General features: G+C 44.0%; 1 protein-coding gene across 5 annotated transcripts in view; it reads right to left on the bottom strand.

Moving 5' to 3' along the window:
- Positions 1-17,049, bottom strand: part of SLC25A26 (solute carrier family 25 member 26) — a 128,047-nt gene extending 110,998 nt beyond the window's left edge. For 4 of the 5 annotated variants that reach the window (XR_014507640.1, XM_083426640.1, XM_083426641.1 and 1 more), the window contains exons 1-3: positions 16,923-17,045; positions 10,939-11,095; positions 8,366-8,475 (exon numbers count right to left, since the gene is read on the bottom strand). Coding sequence is in view for 4 of the 5 variants with exons in the window: in XM_083426640.1 (XP_083282766.1) it covers positions 8,366-8,475; positions 10,939-11,095; positions 16,923-16,955 (300 nt within the window). In the remaining variant the exon portion in view is untranslated. Of the gene's footprint in view, positions 1-8,365; positions 8,476-10,938; positions 11,096-16,922 lie in introns of all 5 variants that reach the window. The other variant, XM_083426639.1, reaches the window with a different exon arrangement.
- Positions 17,050-19,648: the final 2,599 nt, after the last annotated feature.

Raw genomic sequence — 19,648 nt, 5'->3', positions numbered from 1 at the left:
ATAATAATAATAATAATTTCAGTGTAAAAAAAAAAGTGTCTGGACATTCCATTGTGGCATCCATAACCAAGGTTTAAGGTGCCATTTGGCAATTAGCTTATATATCTCAGTTTCTAACCCTGGCTAGCACACTAGCACTTAAGGCAGCTAAAGTCTCATTATAGGCAATTAACTCTTGTCTGCCATTTTTCCTATGCCAGCTGTCTCTCCCGTAGCCTTTCACGTATTCGTTCTGCGGGGATAGTATGATAATAGGAAGAGCTGCTATAAGCCTCATGCACAGGGTAAAATGAAATGTACACATTCTCTCCATCTTTCTCCCCTCTTCTGTGCCTTGCCCCAAACCCACACAAGCAACCTGTGGCCCAGCGAAGCACCAAGCCTTAGAGTATCCCGTTACCAGTTGCCGTCCTAGTGGCTAGAGTAGAAGTTGTTGAAAACACTGACCTGGTGACAAAGTCTTGTTCAGCGAAGGCAAAGTCAATGCTCTGCAAGAGCAGAAGCTGAAAGCTACAGGGCTGGTTAGCAAAAGGGGAGTCATGCACCAAGAGGGATGAAAGGCGGAAGCAAAGAGAGCGCAGGTGAAAATGGTCGAATTCTGAGATCCCATTGTTCTTCCAAACCATCCACAGTGCTACAAAGGGCACACACGGGGGAACAAAAATAGCTGAAGCCGAATAAAACCAGGAAGAGGCGAGGGAGCGCCGATCAACATTTGGCTAATAGGTCACTTGGTGCACACAGCATGCGAGAAAGAGGTAGCAGACCAAATTGCAAAGTTAAATTTTAGTGACAGGAAAACCATTCCGAGTTTGCTTATGGATAACAAGTTTGGTTCCCTGCCCTGCACTCTGCCTGTTAACATCTTCAACCCTGATCTCAAAATATTTGCATTGGTCTGGGATGCCTAGTCTAACAAATGGAGAAGAATGAGGCTGGACCATGGGCTGAAGATGATGCATTAGAATCTCTCTCTCTCTCTCTCTCTCTCTCACACACACACACACACACACAATTGCTTGCAAGAGAAAAACTGCTAGCCTACTGTTCTGTTTTCCTGCTTGCAGGAGTAACACCCCCCAACCTGTTTTCAAAAGCGATAGAAAACCCATTCCAGCCCTTCATTCAGCTGCAGGGGCAGGCCTGGCTTCAGACTGCGGCAACCAGGTGGAGTGCAATTGCCATCGCAGTCACAGCCCTTGCTGTGCTTTTGCTGCAGACAGTCAGGAAAGAAAGAGCGAGCAGGTACAGAGAGGGATGTCATTTTCAACCACAGATATGCATCTCCCAGAAGAGGCTTTGTCCAGAAAAGCGGCCTACAGATAAACGAGCTAACTTAATAAATTCAGTTCAACCTAGAGGCACCTCAGCAAATAAGGACCCTCTACCACCCCCACCCCCCTCTCTCTCTCTCTCACACACATACACACACATATATACACACTATAGTATAAAGTTACCAATTTTGCCAGGGGCTAGGAGAGGCAGGAAATCTAATCCTTTCACTCTTCAACATATGCAACAGCAGAAAACTCCAAGAACCTTTCAAAGTAAGTATGCCTCAAAAGCACCTTTTTTCCTCCTTCAAACTCCAGAATTTTTATCATTTTAACTTGTTTTATGTGAACTTGTTATCACAGGCTGATATCATCCATCACTCCTTTTTTTATCTCATCGGCTCATCACCTAATCAGAGGCAGGCAGGTTGGGATGTGATCAGAAAGAATGATTCAAAAGACCATCCGCATTACAGCCGCCGCCTCATGACAGCGACAAAGATATATCTGCGCTCCTGTCACAGCGTGAACCCACACCCTCGGCCTCCGAGGGAGGCAGCAGACACAGCCTGCAGACAGATGGCTGCCAGCGTCACCAAAGGTCTAATTCTTTCGCTTCTGACATCCTAAAAAAAAATATGACCTAGCTTCCCTTTCATATACTTCCACAGCTCCTGCGGCAGAATCAGAAGTATACAGGAATAAAACGTTCTGAAGTTATCCGCAGGGGAAAGAGATGAGGAAAAGATGGGCTGGACAGATTGCCGAGCTCGGACCAAGAAACTCTCCAGCCAAACTTAAAGCTTAGCCACTCAGCTTCACGTGCCGACTGCTTCTAAGTTCTGCATCTTTTAAGATGGCGGGCAGTAATAACACGGCTTGAAGCAATTCGGATAGGGATTGCAAAACGCTTCTGCGCTTTAGAAAAAAACTAACGCTGATTATTTGGATCACAGGTATCAAGGATTTTCCCTCAAGGAAAGACACTGGGATGTTTTTTCCACACGAGACATAACCAGCTGTGTTCTTAGATAAATAAGGTATACTATTCATTGTATCAAATCATAAATTTCAACGGAAGTAACTCATAAAGTTCACCAAACGAACAAAGCAGAAGACCCAGTGGATCAGATCATTCTCTAGTCAGTTCATGCATAAGGTCCATCCTTGAAATTCCACCTGTCTGTTCATAAGGTCCAAACAATCCACATGAAAGGTTGTTACAGTTCCACAGAATCCTTTCACAGAGTCTAAGACAAGGATTTCCAGAATATTGGCCTTGTTTCGCCGTCCTGGGCTTCATCAGTAGTTAAAGCTCATATGTGATATCCCAGGACAGTGGATCTTATGGCAGATCCGCCATAAGATTGTGAAGGAGGAGACTGGGCTTCATCAGAGTTGACTACCCAATAGCCTTATAAAAGATGTTGGGGCACCCTGGCTTTGTGGAGGACCTTCTGACACAGAGTGAGAGTGTGTCTCTGGAGTGACAAGTGCATTTTCCAATCAGCCTCTTAGCGGGTGGGCGAGCCCACAGGGGAACAGCCCTTTAGATGAGGGCTGAGCTGAGCTGTTCATGGCTGCACACTTGGATAGCTCAGGTAATCTTGACAGACAGGTCATTGTGCATGTTGCTGTTGCCAGCAAATATTGCATTTGGTTATTGGGGAAGCATAAGCTGCGTGATATCGGAACCATTTTCATCCATGGAGGCCCAAGTGGCACAGGTAACCTTGTGATTGGACTACCGCAATGTGCTCTGTGTGGGGCTTCCCTTCTGACTGGTTCATGAAGACAGTACCATCCTGTTCGCCAGTCCACAAAAAAGTATGCATTTTTAGTTATTTTTTAAAAAATGTTCATACACAACAAGAGTTTGCCAACAGGTTGGAGATCCAAGTACAGTGGTACCTCAGGTTACATACGCTTCAGGTTACAGACTCTGCTAACCCAGAAATAGTGCTTCAGGATAAGAACAGAAATCGTGCGCGGCAGCAGCAGGAGGCCCCATTAGCTAAAGTGGTGCTTCAGGTTAAGAACAGTTTCAGGTTAAGAACAGACCTCCGGAACAAATTAAGTACTTAACCTGAGGTACCTCTGTACTGGAGCAGCCAAGGTGGGGTGGGGGAGTATGCACCCCAGGAAAGAAACACACGATAGTGTAAAAAGGTAGGCATTGGAGAGATTCCTTGGCTGGCTGGTTATGTATCTGACAGATTCTAATTTGCTGGTTTCAGCCTTTAATTGTGTGATTAATCTGCTGGCAGCATCTGCAGCTCTCTGCCTCTATTCATCTTTATTTACAGTCAATTTCCAGCTGCAGCCTTAATTTGAGCTTCCTTCCAATATAACTGCCCTTCTTCTCTATATTCTTCTCCAGGTCCTAATGGCAGGAAAACACATTTTCTCTGCAGCCCACCCCCCCCTTTTTTTTTTTGCCAAATGTGATCCTGTTTAGGAGCCCTGGCATACATCCAGCATTTGCATGACACAAAGAGTCTCGAGTAGTTTATGAATATTTCAGAAGCTAGCATGATTCATTCAAGAGACAACTCCTGCCGAGGCCTAGGTTCTGCAACTTGCAGAACATCACGATTTTGCAGCCAAGTGCTTCAATGACTTTACGACATGGCAGCTTAATCCCTGTACACAGAACGCATTTACGGAGCATGTGTTCACATGCAATTCACTCAAGGTACAGTGCCCACTTTGGAGATTGTTTGCAAATACAGGAGATCCAGCCAAGATATGCAGTCTGGCCATATTGCTCAAACTTTACAGAGCAGTGGTGCTTCCAACCTGCCCACACTTTGGAGATTCGATTCAGACCAGATGCCTGTCCCTATATGACAGAGAGAGGAGATTGCAATGTGGAAAGCTAGCATGAAATGAAGCAGTCTTGCCTATAACTCTTTGCAGTGACACAACAGCTTTCTATATGTCAGAAATGTTTGTGATGATGAACATTTAAACACAAAAGCCCTCTGTCAGCATTCCTCAGAGGGCTTTTGTAAAAGTAAAGACCTCTGGATGGGTAAGTCCAGTTAAAGGCGACTATGGGGTGCGGCGCTCATCTCGCTTCAGACCGAGGGAACCGGCATTTGTCCACAGACAGCTTTTCTGGGTCATGTGGCCAGCATGACTAAACCGCTTCTGGCGCAATGGGGAACCGTGACAAGTGCCAGAGCACACAGAAACGCTGTTTACCTTCCTGCCACAGCGGTACCTATTTATCTACTTGTGCAGGCACACTTTCGAACTGCTAGGTTGGAAGGAGCAGGGACAGAACAATGGGAGCTCACTCTGCTACACGGATTCGAAGTGCCGGCCTTCTGGTCGGCAAGCCCAGGAGGCTGAGCAGTTTAGACCACAGAGCCACCTGCTCCCTCCTGTGAAGTTGTACCCTTCCAGAAAGATTGGTCCCATTGTTATAAGAATTTTTAGGTCTCAAGTATATAGTAAATGTTCATAAGTGCACAAGATGAACACACATACGTAAGTATATAAACCACATGTCTGAAATAGTAAAGCAGAGCAATTCTGAAGCCATCTTGATTCTTAATGACATCAAGATGGACACTGAGGTCCAGCGCTGAGGGCCTTCTGGCAGTTCCCTCGCTGCGAGAAAACAAATTACAGGGAACCAGGCAGAGGGCCTTCTCTGTAGTGGCACCCGCCCTGTGGAACACCGTCCCACCAGATGTCAAAGGAAAAAACAACTACCAGACTTTTAGGAGACATCTGAAGGCAGCTCTGTTTAGGGAAGCTTTTAATATCTGAAGGACTATTGTATTTTAATATTTTGTTTGAGGCCGACCAGAATGGCTGGGGAGGCCCAGCCAGATGGGCGGGGTATAAATAGTAAATTATTACTATATTATTAGTTGTTGTTGTTGTTGTTGTTGTTATGCCCCTAATACTTCCCTAACCCTCTCCAGTGAGCCAGTGTGGTGTAGTGGTTAAGAGCGGTAGTCTCATAATCTGGGGAACTGGATTCGCATCTCCGCTCCTCCACATGCAGCTGCTGGGTGACCTTGGGCCAGTCACACTTCTTTGAAGTCTCTCAGCCCCACTCACCTCACTTAGAATCAGGAGCCAAAAGATGATGCCCTGAATAGATCTGGAGTTGTCTCTCAGTGCATCTACCTAGCCAACACAGGTCCACACTCTGCACTTGTAAAGCAAAAGAGCATGAAAACAACAGGGCTGAGTCCAGCCGGTGGTAACCAATAGGATTCGAGAGCGTTGCTTCCCTACTCACATGAAATCCCATGGCTCTGAAGCGCCTCCAGCTTCAAAGTAGGGGAGATAACGGAGGTAGCAGCAATGACCAATTTTGCAGAGGCGGCTCTCCTGCAGGGGCACGCCCCTGTTTGCCACAGGATAGAAAATCAATTCCCCCAAAGGTGCCTAGGAATCCAGAAGAAACGGCAGACACAATAATCTCCTAATCAGCACTACATTCTTGAGAAGGGCAGCAATTTGACAACAGCCCAGCTGGCCAGACAATGCTAAGAGAGGCGTCTTCGCAATTCTGGCACACAACAGCCCTGTTTAGGGAAGTTTTTAATGTTTGATGCTGTATTGTGTTTTTCATATTTGATTGGGAGCCGCCCAGAGTGGCTGGGGAAACCCAGCCAGATGGGCGGGGTATAAATAAATACATTATTATTATTATTATTATTATTATTATTATTATTTGTGCTTTTGGCTCATTTCATTCCTTGCAGAGCGACATACAAGCCACTGGTTGCAAACCAAGCAATTAAGACATTTGGAGGGATGTCGAAATAATAGCCTTTCCCAGTGGTTACGGCTTGATTAAAAACCTAATGACTAATCAATAAAACTATAATTACAACTTTCACCATTTTGTGTGCAATTTGGGACACGCCAAAAGTGGGGAGGGATCAATCAAGTAAGAATCGATAGAGAGTGGGGAGGAGGGGAATGATTCTCCCCCTCATTTTCTCACCTCTGAGGAAACTGAAACAAACTCCAAATTTCAAATATTTTGAAGCCTGGCTTCTTATCAAAAATAAGAAGGAAGAAGGACGGACGTGTTAAAACCCCCCACACACACACACACAAACATATGCATTTTAGAAGGCTTCTGCAGAGTGCTGCTTTAACAGGTAGACCATCGCCCTGAAACGTAACTGATGTTCTAAGGGAGATCTCTATAGAATATGCTCCCCTTAACAAGTAATGGGATCCTGAAGCCTCAAATAGCACAGTACAGTGGTACCTTGGGTTAAGAACTTAATTCGTTCCGGAGATCCGTTCTTAACCTGAAACTGTTCTTAACCTGAAGTACCACTTTAGCTAATGGGGCCTCCTGCTGCCGGAGCACGATTTCTGTTCTCATCCTGAAGCAAAGTTCTTAACCCGAGGTACTATTTCTGGGTTAGCGGAGTCTGTAACCTGAAGCGTATGTAACCTGAGGTACCACTGTACTCTTCAAGCCTTGCAGCGGGCTTCCCAGAAGCTTCAGGCTGGCCACTGTGGCAGGATGCTAGGCTAAATGACTTGAATCCAGAGATTCCTGGGAGATAAACCTTGCCCATGAGTCAATCAGGATGCTGATGGGCCCGAGTTAGTGTGTTCATCTGCACAGACCCCCACTGGTTTACTTTAACCTGTAACCTGAAGTGTATGTAACCTAAGGTACCACTGTAGCTGCAAACTCCATCCCCGCCCCGCTAGAAAGAACATGGTCCATCTGAGACAGTGCAACTCTTTCTGTAGGGCTCAGTGGAAAGCAACAGATGCATAGCTGCAATGTTTCACTGGTGGGGAAGCCACAAGTGTCTCCTGCATCTACCGCCAGAGGCTGTGAAGGACAGAAGCAACAGCATAAACTAAGCAGCAGCTTAAACTTTCAGGCCAGCAGAGAACCAGGGCAAAATATGCCATACTTTTCTGTGTATAAGACCCCCCATGTATAAGACTGTATTTTGCTGGGCTCAAATTTAAGAAAATGGGGGGAGATGGCACAGAGTTGTTGAACTTCTCTTGGGGGGGGGTAACGAAAATCACTCACCCGCACGCGTCGCAAAATCCGCCTCTCGTCTGTCCCCTCACCGGCAGAAGCTGCCAATCGCCCACCCAATCAACACCACCCATTGACGCAGCAACCAATAACACTCACAATAGCTGCTAACAGCTGCGGCAGCAACCAATCAAGCGTCCACCTATGCACTACCCATGTATAAGACGACCACCATTTTTAGCATGATTTTTAAAGAAAAAACCTGGTCTTATTCATGGAAAAGTACAGTACATAGAATTTTCCCCAGCATAGTAACTCTTGTGCATTTTATTGCATTTTAAATATTTTTTAAAGCTGCCTCAATATTTTCAGTTAAGTGGCAGGATATAAACACTCCATACAGTGGTGCCCCGCAAGACGAATGCCTCGCAAGACAGAAAACCCGCTAGACGAAAGGGTTTTCCATTTTGGAGGTGCTTCGCAGGACGAATTTGCTATGGGCTTGCTTCGCAAGACGAAAATGCCTTGCGATTCCTGGGGTTTTTTTTCCCTCCCCCCCTTTTCCCCAAGCCCCTAAGCCGCTTAACAGCTGTTCGCTAAGACGCTTAACAGCTGATCTAAGCCGCTTATCAGCTGATCTAAGCCACTAATAGCCTTTTAGCAGCTAATCCGCTAATCCCTTAAGCCTTTAATAGCCGCTAATAGCCTTTTAGCAGCTAATCCGCTAATCCCTTAAGCCTTTAATAGCCGCTAATAGCCGCTAAACCGCTAATAGCGCTAATAGAGCTAATCCGCTAATGGGCTTGCTTCGCAAGACGAAAAAAACCGTAAGACGAAGAGACTCGCGGAACGGATTCTTTTCGTCTTGCGAGGCACCACTGTATATCGAACCTGCCCTGCTTTAGACCTCTTGATACATCTTGTCCCTCTGGATATAGATCAACGCTACCAATGGGTTCATTATCCTTCCCAAGCCTACACTAGGCAGCCGATGATGGCAGAAATCCCTTGCAAAATGACCCCCTCAGTCAGGCGTACATCTGCTCACTCTCCCCCATCCCCCTCTTGTGAAAAACAGATTCGAACGTCTACTTACTACTTCTCCCAAGGAAGCAGCCAGCATGTGCGTGAGAGGAGATAAATATGGAGATGCATCTTTGCGGAGCGCGGCTTTTGTAAACTCGTAGGTGGCAAAAAAGGCAGCAGCTGAAACAGAAGACAGAGTGTCTGTTAAGCTACACAGGGGTCCCCTCCGGTAGCACATGAAACTGTGGGTGCAACGTCGACACACTTCAGGTGCTATAAGGTGAAGATCTCCTAGCATCTCACCCAAGGCAAGTGTCCAGACAAAATCCCTGCCTCACCGCACATCATTCAGAATGAAAATCTCCAGAAGCAGGAAGAAGGCAGTGGCCTTCTAGCAGTGCTAGAAAAAAAAACCTACAGTCGTACCTTGGTTCTCAAACGCCTTGGTACTCAAACAACTTGGAACCCAAACTCAATGAAGTTTTAAAAGAAAGGTGGGGAATTACACTGCAGACTGTACATGAATGAGCAATTCAACATTCAAGTCGGACTTCCAGGTGTTCAGAAACACCAACTCTAGTCACCTTTTATTGTAAATATTCCCTTTTCCTTAAAAAGCCACAAATCCAAAATACCAAAATGGTGGCATAAAAGTAAAGTTGAAACCACAGCAGTAGCATATTTACTCAAGTCTAATGCAACATCAAATCCAATGCGCACCTTAACTTTCACAACGTAATTTGGCCAGAAAAGGTATGCGTTAGATTCAAGTGAATACAGTATTTTGCATGGAAAGGGGGTCTAAAAATCTGCCTTCTATCCAATCAAAGGCCGTTTAAAATACCTAACTCTTGCTGCATCTCAATAAACAGAAAGCAGTTCAGAATGTAACACTGTAATCCATTTACACAACAACCTGTGCGTAAGTCCCACTGAGCTCAACTGAACTGAACTTCTGAGTTGATGTGCACAGGATTGTGCTGCAAAAATTCAAACGGTACAGAACAAAAGGAGTGAACTTTGCCAAGAGGTAGAGTTTTTAATTGTGTGACAGGGCTCCTCCATCTGTCGCCCTCTGTTGCTAATCAAAAGATGCTTATCATCTCCAAAAGGAGATAAGAGCAGAGACGACGGAGAACAGAAAATTTTCATATCATCTTATGAAGGGCTGGGAAGGTTTGAAGGTGCCCGAGGATGCTTCTGTAAACTTTCAATAACATCCACCAGCAGAAGTCAAGCTGAAAGTGCTCAGAAAGAGTAAGGGTATTGCTTGACCGTGCTTGTTTAAGTTCATTCAACATTTATAGCAAGCCTATTCAAATGTAACACTAAGCCATGTTCTAGTGATATGTGCTGGGGAAGCAGCAACAGCAAATTTGTAAGTGCAGTGTGGACTCCCAGCATTTGAACATAGCAAAATTATGGTTTTAAAAAGCAAAACCACAGAGTAGACAATACAGTGGTACCTTGGGTTACATACGCTTCAGGTTACACACTCCGCTAACCCAGAAAGAGCGCTTCAGGTTAAGAACTTTGCTTCAGGATAAGAACAGAAATCGGGCTCCAGCGACGAGGCGGCAGCAGAAGGCCCCATTAGCTAAAGTGGTGCTTCAGGTTAAGAACAGTTTCAGGTTAAGAGCAGACCTCCGGAACGAATTAAGTACTTAACCCGAGGTACCACTGTACTGGGCTAAATGTGAAACAGAGGGAAGAATTCAACAAAGCAACAGAGGAGACTGCTCTGTCAGTGTGGGCGGAAGGGCTTGCACTGACGAAGCAAACTCTCCCTGCGCTGTTCTGGTTGTTCTCCAAACCCAGGTTCTGAGTCAACTGGGGGGGGCATACAGGGGAGGAGAACCAGTTAGTTAAATCCGGCCCATAGCAGTTAAGGGACTGAGCTACAATGAGGGTGTGCCCTGTCTGAATCTCCACTAGGCCATGAAACTACAAGGCGGTCTTAAGAATCCACTCTTAAAGCCTCAGTCCCCATCTACACCCTCACCCGCAATATGGAGACAATTATACTGACTTGCCTCTGGGTTGTTGCAAGGATTACATCCATTTCACCACTTGTACACGTGTTACCTATGATTCTTCTAACCATTACTTCTAGATCAGGGGTTCCCAAACTGTGAGCTGCAGACCACCAGCAGCCCGTAAGTTTCATTCAGGTGGTCTGCGGCATGTCTGTGAAGAACGCTTACCATCTGAATCCCATAGAATTATATGGAATTCAAAACGCAATACAATAAAACACAAGTATAAGAAATAAAAGGAGCAAAACGTACAACTGAAAACCACCCAGCATCTAGCACAGAACCTTACAATTCCTACAGTGGAAGAAAATAATAATTAAGTGGTCTGCCAAGACGCTCAGTAATTTCCAAGTGGTCTGGAGGAGGAGGAGGGGAGTTGGAGAACCACTGTTCTAGAGAAATCCAACATTTTATCTGGTCTGATTTCTCTCATGAAAGAGAAGGATAATAGTATCCGAAAGATGAGGGCCCTCATTTTCACACCATCTTGATGCCTTCAAGCATTTTTCAGAAGTACTAGCAAAGTTCAGGCCTTAAACCAAACAGTGGTTAGTTAAGAGGCAGCAGCATTGATCACAAAGACAGAACATATCAACGGCCTCCTTACCATTTGGAAAGGACCCTACAGCAGTGGAAGGAACACCAGCATAGATGCCACGGAAGCCACCAGCCTTCTTAAATCCTTGAGGACTCTGCAGTCTCGTCTTGACTGTATCCAAGGGGAACAATATCAGGTCAACACACACTCCAGCTAGTCCACCAGCCTTCAAACAGAAAAGAAATTGTTTCATGTTGACTGGGGTGGGGGTGGAGAGAGACAGAATACTGGCAGGTTCACATGATTAATTTCTCAGTTTAATAAACCAGAAAATGTACGCGTCATGCAATGGCGCACAGAGCCTCATTTCGGCTGCTTTGCTCCTCCCTTAGTGCAAACAGCTGAACAAACCAGGTTTCAGGTTTTACCCCTAGATTCCATTTAAGGGCAGACTTGGAAATGCTGCTTTAACAGTTTGCAAGCAAAACAGGATATTAAGCCAACTCTAAGCCACAGTTTTAGAGCCTGGAGCATAGCATAACAAAAAAGCAGACGGACAACCACCCCCAACAACATTATCCTTGCTGGTCCCGATTCTGGAGTTCACACAATATTAATTACACACACGCAGAGAGACAGGGGGGGGCAGTTGCTATCTAATAGCAGCAGGGAACATCCATCACTATCAGGAAAAATTGAAAAGGTGGTCACACCCCACTCACTTTCATTTTACAGAAATCTCTTAGACAGTACCTGTACATTGTGCCCCATAACTTTCTTTCCACAAGGGCTAGTAGGGATTTTGTGTTTGTTTTTTAAGAGTACTAGTCACCCACAAGTACTGCTGAACAACATTTTCAAAGACAGATTAAAATTGTATCCAGACCCTTGATCATCTTGGTTGCCCTCCTCTTGCACGCATTCCAGCTTATCAACATTCTTCTTAAATTGTGATGCCCAGAACAGGGCACAGTATTTCAGGAGTGGTCGGACCAAGGCAGAATGGAGTGGCACTATTACTTCCTTTGATCTGGACACTATACAGTACTTCTGTTGATGCAGCCTAGAATAGCATTAGCCTTTTTTGCTGCTGCATCACACTGTTGACTCATGTTGAACTTGTGGTCCACTAAAAACCCCTAGATCCTTTTCACATGTACTAATAGTAAGCCAGGTGCCCCACATCTTATATTTGTACAGTTGGTTATTCCTGCCTAAGTGCAGAACCTTACATTTCCCCCTACTGAAATTCATTTTGTTAGTGAAGGCCCAGTTCTCCAATCTGTTGAGGTCATTTTGAATCCCAATTCTGTCTTCCGTGGCATTAGTTACCCCTCCCAGTTTGGTGTCATCTGCAAATTTGATGATATGCACATACAGTGGTGCCCCGCAAGACGAATGCCTCGGAAGACGAAAAACTCGCAAGACGAAAGAGTTTTTCATTTTCTGAGTTGCTTCGGATTTCCCTATGGGCTTGCTTCGCAAGACGAAACATCTTGCACCTTTTTTTTTTAAACCGCCAATGCATTCCTATGGGAAACTGTCAATACACATTGGTGCTTCGCAAGACGAAAAAACTCGTAGAATGAAAAAACTCGCAGAACGAATTAATTTCGTCTTGCGGGGCACCACTGTATTATGTTGGAAGGATATGCCGTTAGCATAAGAAATTGCTGTGGAATACAAGTATGCAGGAACAGCAACAAAGGGACATGAACAGATAGCTAATATTTATGAATTGATAGCATTATACTAAGCACCAAATCGTAAACAGGACCAACACAGCCCCTGCGTATAGTATCTCTCTTAGGCAGCCATTTTGAACCGATTCAAATTATTTCAAATCTGCAAAGACACAGGCAGGTCAGGCAAGACTACATTGCCAACTGGCCAAACAAAATATATTAAGAGGCTATTTATATATTTAGACGATTTTTAAGCCACCCTTTAGGGCACACTGTCCTCCCAAGGTGGTGTTCAGAAAGTTAAAAACAAAACATCACCACGACCATTGCAACAATAAAATACTCCACCAAGCCCTTCATTTGTAAGCAGCAGCAATAACATGGTTTAAAAGAACAGCACACTAAATTTAGACAGACATAGGCTGGAATAAAAATGACTTTAAGGGAGGGCCTTTGGCATTTCTCTAGGAAAGGACGGTCAGTGGTACAGGGTCGCAAGTGAAAAGGCCCTGTTCTTGGTTCCCTCCAATCTAACAGCTTTCACTGATGGGCCAGAAAGAGCAAGGCCTTTGGTGCAAATCTTAAAGTTCCGGCAGGTTCATACAGGTGCAGAGAGTCCTTCAGATAACCCGGTCCAAACCATTTAGGAAGGAAGATGAACTTGTGGCCCTCCAGGTGTTGCTGAACTACAAGTCCCATCAGTCGCAGCCAACTTGGCCAATGGTCAGGGATGACAGGCAATATCTGGAGGGCCACAGGTTCACCCTCAATCACTTGTGCCCTTAAAGGCCAAAACCAGCACTTTAAATTGGGCTTAGAAATGAACAGGAAGCCAATATAAATAGTAAGGAATTGGCGCGATAGGATCACCTGCCACCCACAAGCATTTTAATTGCTGCATTCTGTACCAGCTGCAGTTCCCAAGCCATCTTCAAAGTGTAATGTGTATTAGGTGGGCTAATAAGGATTTCTATAAGCTACTAAAATGTTGATAACATACCTGCAAGACTTCATTACCACATTGCAAAATTAATTGGTGTTGTCTTAAAACACATACATACACACACATCAGCAGCATGTTCTTCCAAACCAAGGCCCAAAGATACATCAAATGTTCATTTTCTTTGAAAATAAATCAAACAGTAATTAATTTCAGCTCACAAAGTACTGCTGAATATCTTGATAGCAGAAGCCCAGGGAAGCCACCTCCACTTCCGATATTCTTTTCCATACCATTCAAGAGGGACTCACTGGCTACAGTTAAAGTTTTAATCAATAAGTTAATTACTCTTCTAATCAGCTTGGCTATTTTGCATGCATTGATTTTTGCAACCCCCTGCAAGTTATATCCTTCTAGCTTCTTCTCCATCACAGTTCTTATCTGTAACAAGTGATTAAAAAGGGGGGAAACAAAATTGATCCAATTTTAATCTAGCCACCTGGCAAAAAGCATGACTCAAAAGTTACTAATTGCTTCTTTGGATTTCAAACTTCTGTATCTTAAACGTAATTTAAATTCATGAAGTGGCTAATGGAGCATCTGCAGGAGAGCACAAATATCTAGCTGTTTGTTCCATCTGTGGAAAACCGTAATGGTTTTTTTGTTTTGTTTTTATCACAACAAGGGGATTTAGTCACCCCCTTTGCAATGCTACATCTGCAGCTTGAAAGCTGATAAATAGAAGTATTTGCATGCAATTGCCTTTGCAGCTCAAGGCAAATGTGTTCTGTCACCTTTGTGTGTAGGGTTTCTAGTTTGGGTCTGCTTCAGGGCTGTGATGGTGAGGGGCCTGGACCTGTTTAACTTCAAAAATGTTTGAGGAGAACCCATAGCGCAGTGAATGATCCGCTGCATGCTGTCAAGTTCAATCTCCATCATTTTAAAAGGAATTTAAGGGAAACAGCTTTGCCAAAACCTTGACAGTCAGAGAAAACAATAAAGGGCCAGTATCTGATAGGGTGTGACTATAAGTTGACCTTGCTGCTAAATAGTATAGAGTAGCTTCATAAGAACATATTCTCAACTTACAAATGGAGAACTGAGAAATAGCGATGAGAAATAGCGACTAATTAAAGTAATAAATTATTACTTTAATTAGTTGTTATATAGTTGACTCACATCTTGCACGCATTTAACTTGCACAATTTCAGCTTTACCTGCTTGGTGGCTGGCTGAAATAGCACACGCAAGGCAAAGAGCTTTTAAACTTACTATTTTCATTGAGGTGATACAATGTTATGCCAAATTAGCAACGTAATATATTCAATGTTTCTAATTTTTGTTAATTTTATTTTACAATACATTTGTTTTTCTAAAACTGGATAAAAAACATAGATTTACAAGGCATGCTCCCATGCTGGCGGTTGGTTATAACTAAAAGCGACCCAATGCCAATTGTTTTCCCAAATGGTACAAGGAAAGAGAATGGAAATCAGTACAATTAAACAGGAACCTGATAGTCCAAAATGCTCAGCAAGGAAGAGGCCACGCAAGTCCGTTACTGTGTGAGGGGGAAAAGTCAGACTAAATTATAGATTAGGCCTATAGTACAGTATGGGGTTTGTTTGAGTTTGGGGTTTTTTGTTGTTGTTGTTGTTTTGGTCATGTTATTTACTTATCCAATTCCATGTTATTACACAAATATATGCAGGATGTGTTACAATGGATATAAAGCTACTAGTCTGTAATGGGGTTGATAAAATGTTGCTTAGGGGCCTGCAAATCCTCCCCAAATTTGCATGAAGCCTAAAACTGTAAGAAAATAAATTGTATTGAACTTCTTCCAAAAAAAATATGCTAAGGATTGGATTGTTAAATCTTTCGAGACCTCCAAGAGCTACTCAGTATAGTGCCATGAATCGCAAATTAAAAAATTAATATTTTATATATGTTCTCCTCAAACAAGGTAACAAGTCAGGTATGCATATTCATACCCAGAAATCATCCCTTATTCATATCCTTACATACTTCTGCAGTTTTATTCTGTAGAGATTGGTATTCTTAAAAAAAAGGAGAACAATCTGTAGTAGAAAACTTGAGAATTTGCTCAAAGCAGGATTCTATCCAACCTATGTTTATAGTTTACAGATGCAACCCTAATCCCAATTACCTGTGAGTAAACCCAACTGAATTTGATAGGACTTACTTCCTAGAAGACATGGTTAGAACTGAACTGTAATGCTCTCTACCTCACACTAAGCCATACATACTACTTTCCCCGTATACACTGCTCTGACAACCTACAGAGTTAAGGTTGCAAATCCTGCAATCTTAGATTTCCAGAGATTAAGTCTTATTGAACTCAGTACACAGGATACTAGGGGACGCGGGTGGTGCTGTGGGTAAAAGCCTCAGCACCTAGGGCTTGCCGATCGAAAGGTCGGCGGTTCGAATCTCCGCGGCGGGGTGCGCTCCCGTTGTTCGGTCCCAGCGCCTGCCAACCTAGCAGTTCAAAAGCACTCCCGGGTGCAAGTAGATAAATAGGGACCGCTTACTAGCGGGAAGGTAAACAGCGTTTCCGTGTGCGGCTCTGGCTCACCAGAGCAGTGATGTCACGCTGGCCACGTGACCCGGAAGTGTCTCCAGACAGTGCTGGCCCCCGGCCTCTTGAGTGAGATGGGCACACAACCCTAGAGTCTGTCAAGACTGGCCCGTACGGACAGGGGTACCTTTACCTTTACCTTACACAGGATACTGTGTACACAGGCAAAGATAGGATGGCACTTTAAGTGGTTTTTTAACCATCACTTGACAAGCAACATCCTTCTAGCTTCTCATCACATATCTGTAATCAGACATAACTACAACAAATAAAACTAGTGCTTCTGAGCGTGTGTTTTTTCCTTTGAATTCCTTTCCTCAATGCCCGCGCGCACACACAAACACAAACCATGCTTACTTAGGAGTAAGCCCGACTTCTACCACCACCCTGCCATTCTGATCACCAACCACAAGATGGAGAACAAACCTGGAGGCTCCCAGAACGTTTAAGAAGATTCTTCAGGATGCTTACACAACCAAGCCAAGCTAGACACATTGGGGATAGTTAAAAAAGCAAAACAAGATCTCTGCCAAACAGTTTGGCAGTTTGTACGCACAAAACCTTGAACTCCGTTTAGGATCCCAGTTTAGGTATCTGAAGGAGCGTGCATGCACACGAAAGCTTATACCCAGAACAAACTTAGTTGGTCTCTAAGGTGCTACTGGACAATTTATTTATTTATTTTTATTCCAGTTTAGGAGCGTCAATTCTGTAAATGCCTTTAGGCTGAACAAAATCTCACCACCGGGTCGTTCATCCCCACCCCCGCCGCCCCACCCTTTCTTTAATTGAATCCGGCAACGCTGCTTGCGTTTCCTTCTCTCACCGTCAGGGAGACCAAGAAATCCCCTCGATCCATGTGCGCACAAAACGTCAGCCGCACGCTGTAAACACACCCGGTACTCGTTGCACATGGGCGCAGCCATATTGAAACCTTCCGCCCCACCCCCTGGTCTGTCACATGACCAGCGCTTGCTCAATCAGCTTCCGCTAACGAAGAGTTCACAGGGCCGAGCGCTTGCAGCAGGCGCGTGCGCGGCGACGGAAAGCGAAGCCGCGGTGAAGCATTTGCCTTCTTTTCTGTGCCCTTGGCACCTTCCTCTGTCGCTTGACCGTTCTAATACTGCATGCAGTGCTAATGTCTCACTACAAAGGAAACTGATCTGTAGAAAAACACAACTTGGGGAAAAAGAGACACTGCACGTATTTTTCTAAACTAAGAAATATTTAATAAAAATATATTTTTTAAAAAAATAGCAGAAGAATGATTACTATAATCCATTTTGGACAGTAGACGAGAAATACCTGTCGGTCGTGTGTGGGTGATGTTTTATCTTTATTTGTGTTACAGAATATTTAGTTGTGTGTGTATGTGTGCTATTAAGCAGTGTTTATACACCCTTTAAAAGAAAGCACGTTATAAAGGATAATTGATAGATAATGAAGCGGCTCCCACCCTATTAAATTACAGTATGGGGGAAAGCTAACAGCTTAAAGTACTGGATGGATTAAAGGGCAAACTGAACTGCATTTTGGGGAAATCTTTCAGCTAATAATGCTACAGAAGAAGCAGAATTCTAAAGTTTATTAAGCGTAATAGTTAATTCCAACCTGGCTTCCCTTCTTGCAGTAATAATCTTGATAAAAACTATTCACAGGTAGTCTAAATAAAGCAGATTAACAATAGCATTCAACTTTAAAAAGAGGACTTGGAATGTGTGCTGTTTAGCTATTTAAGCAAAGGTTTTCATTGCTCCTCTTCACAATTTGCAAAGATTGCGTTCAGTTATAGATACCATGCAGAGAAATGAGGCATTATAACTTCATAGCCTCACTTACCATACTGTAAAAAATGAAAGCTAAGGGCTTTGCATTTAATTCTGTGTAGAATTCATTTGATGTTAAGAACTGAGACATACACAGGGTTTTTAGGAAGAAATATGTGAAGCTGCCTTATAATACCAGGCCCAGATATGTGTCCCTGGAGCCCAATATTGTCTGTTTTGACTGGCAGCTGCTATAGGGTCACAGGCAGAGGTCTTTCCCCATGACCTGCTACCTGAACCTGCCGATTTAAGATTCTGAGACTGAAGCTGAAATCTTGTGCATGCAAAACACATTCTCTGTCTCTGAGTGATGCTTCCTTACCTCCCCCACCACCACCCCAATGCTCTTGTCCATCACATTGACATAACCACCTTTTAAAAAAAACAACTTCAGTGCAAAACTGCTCTGTGTAGTTTTCCAGATACAGACCAATCAATATGATTTATTTTTTTACCACAAAGGATTTTCAAAAATATTAAGTGGACTCTTTCAAGTTACTGCAATTTTCTCTTCATTTTAAGACTAACTTTTTGTTATCATTTTGAGGTGAATAGTCTTTCTTCCCTAACCATGACTATAGCTGACTGTGTGTGTGACGCATGACAATTTCAGAAATGAACCTTTACCTCTCCTCTCTTCCTGATCAAGAAACACCAGCAATTGGGGCTGACTGACTGCTGAAAAAAAACCCTTGGGAAATATAGGTAAAGGTAAAGGGACCCTGACCATTAGGTCCAGTCGTGGCCGACTCTGGGGTTGCGGCGCTCATCTCACTTTATTGGGCAAGGGAGCTGGCTTACAGCTTCCGGGTCATGTGGCCAGCATGACGAAGCCGCTTCTGGTGAACCAGAGCAGCGCACAGAAATGCCGTTTACCTTCCCGCTGGAGCGGTACCTATTCATCTACTTGCACTTTGATGTGCTTTCGAACTGCTAGGTTGGCAGGAGCAGGGACCAAGCAACAGGAGCTCACCCCGTCACAGGGATTCGAACCGCTGACCTTCTGATCAGCAAGCCCTAGGCTCCGTGGTTTAACTCACAGCACCACCCACGTCCCCTTGGGAAATATAGTTGTAACCTAAATGACCACCTTTCTGCTTTTTGTGAAATGGTGCAAAGAGATCTGCACCTACTCCTCATCTTTCCCTTCCAAATGGCTTGATTTAAATCATGGCAATTCCGGGTTTATGTTTTAAGGACCATCTGAAAGCTGTCAGCTCAAAATTGAGGGTGTGGGAGCCAGGAGCAATAACTGAGATCCTGTCCCCATCTCCTCTGCCATCCAAGGCATCGTGCACAGCACTCATGCAGGGTCAGAACTGCAATAGGGTGAGTGGGTCCCTTGCTCCAAGTGGGAACCCAAATCATGATTAATGTTGTGTGTTATTAAAATAAATAATTTTTATTTTCAGTGATATAGTGGGTGATACTGAATGTTATTGGGGCTGGTGGTGAAACACAGTTGCAACAACAACAACAACTGATGTGTAAAGGTAAGCTGACAGCATCTGGGCAGATGTTTCAGAAGCCGGGTAGAAGCGCAAGGTGCCTTTCTTATTAACTGCTTGCATCTCTTTTGTCAAAGTTTGGGTTCCTTTTTGCTCTCCTTATTTGAACAAAAGTTCAGTTTTTAAAGGAACCCGTCCTCTTGCCACTTATTAACCATACAGGCATCCTCTTGGCCCTTTCTTGATCTGCAGTATATATTTAAATGTTTAAATGATAC

This window comes from Podarcis tiliguerta (assembly GCF_965153285.1).
Source record: "Podarcis tiliguerta genome assembly, chromosome: 2".
Taxonomy (NCBI): Eukaryota; Metazoa; Chordata; class Lepidosauria; order Squamata; family Lacertidae; genus Podarcis; species Podarcis tiliguerta.
This window is presented reverse-complemented; position numbering and strand designations above follow the sequence as displayed.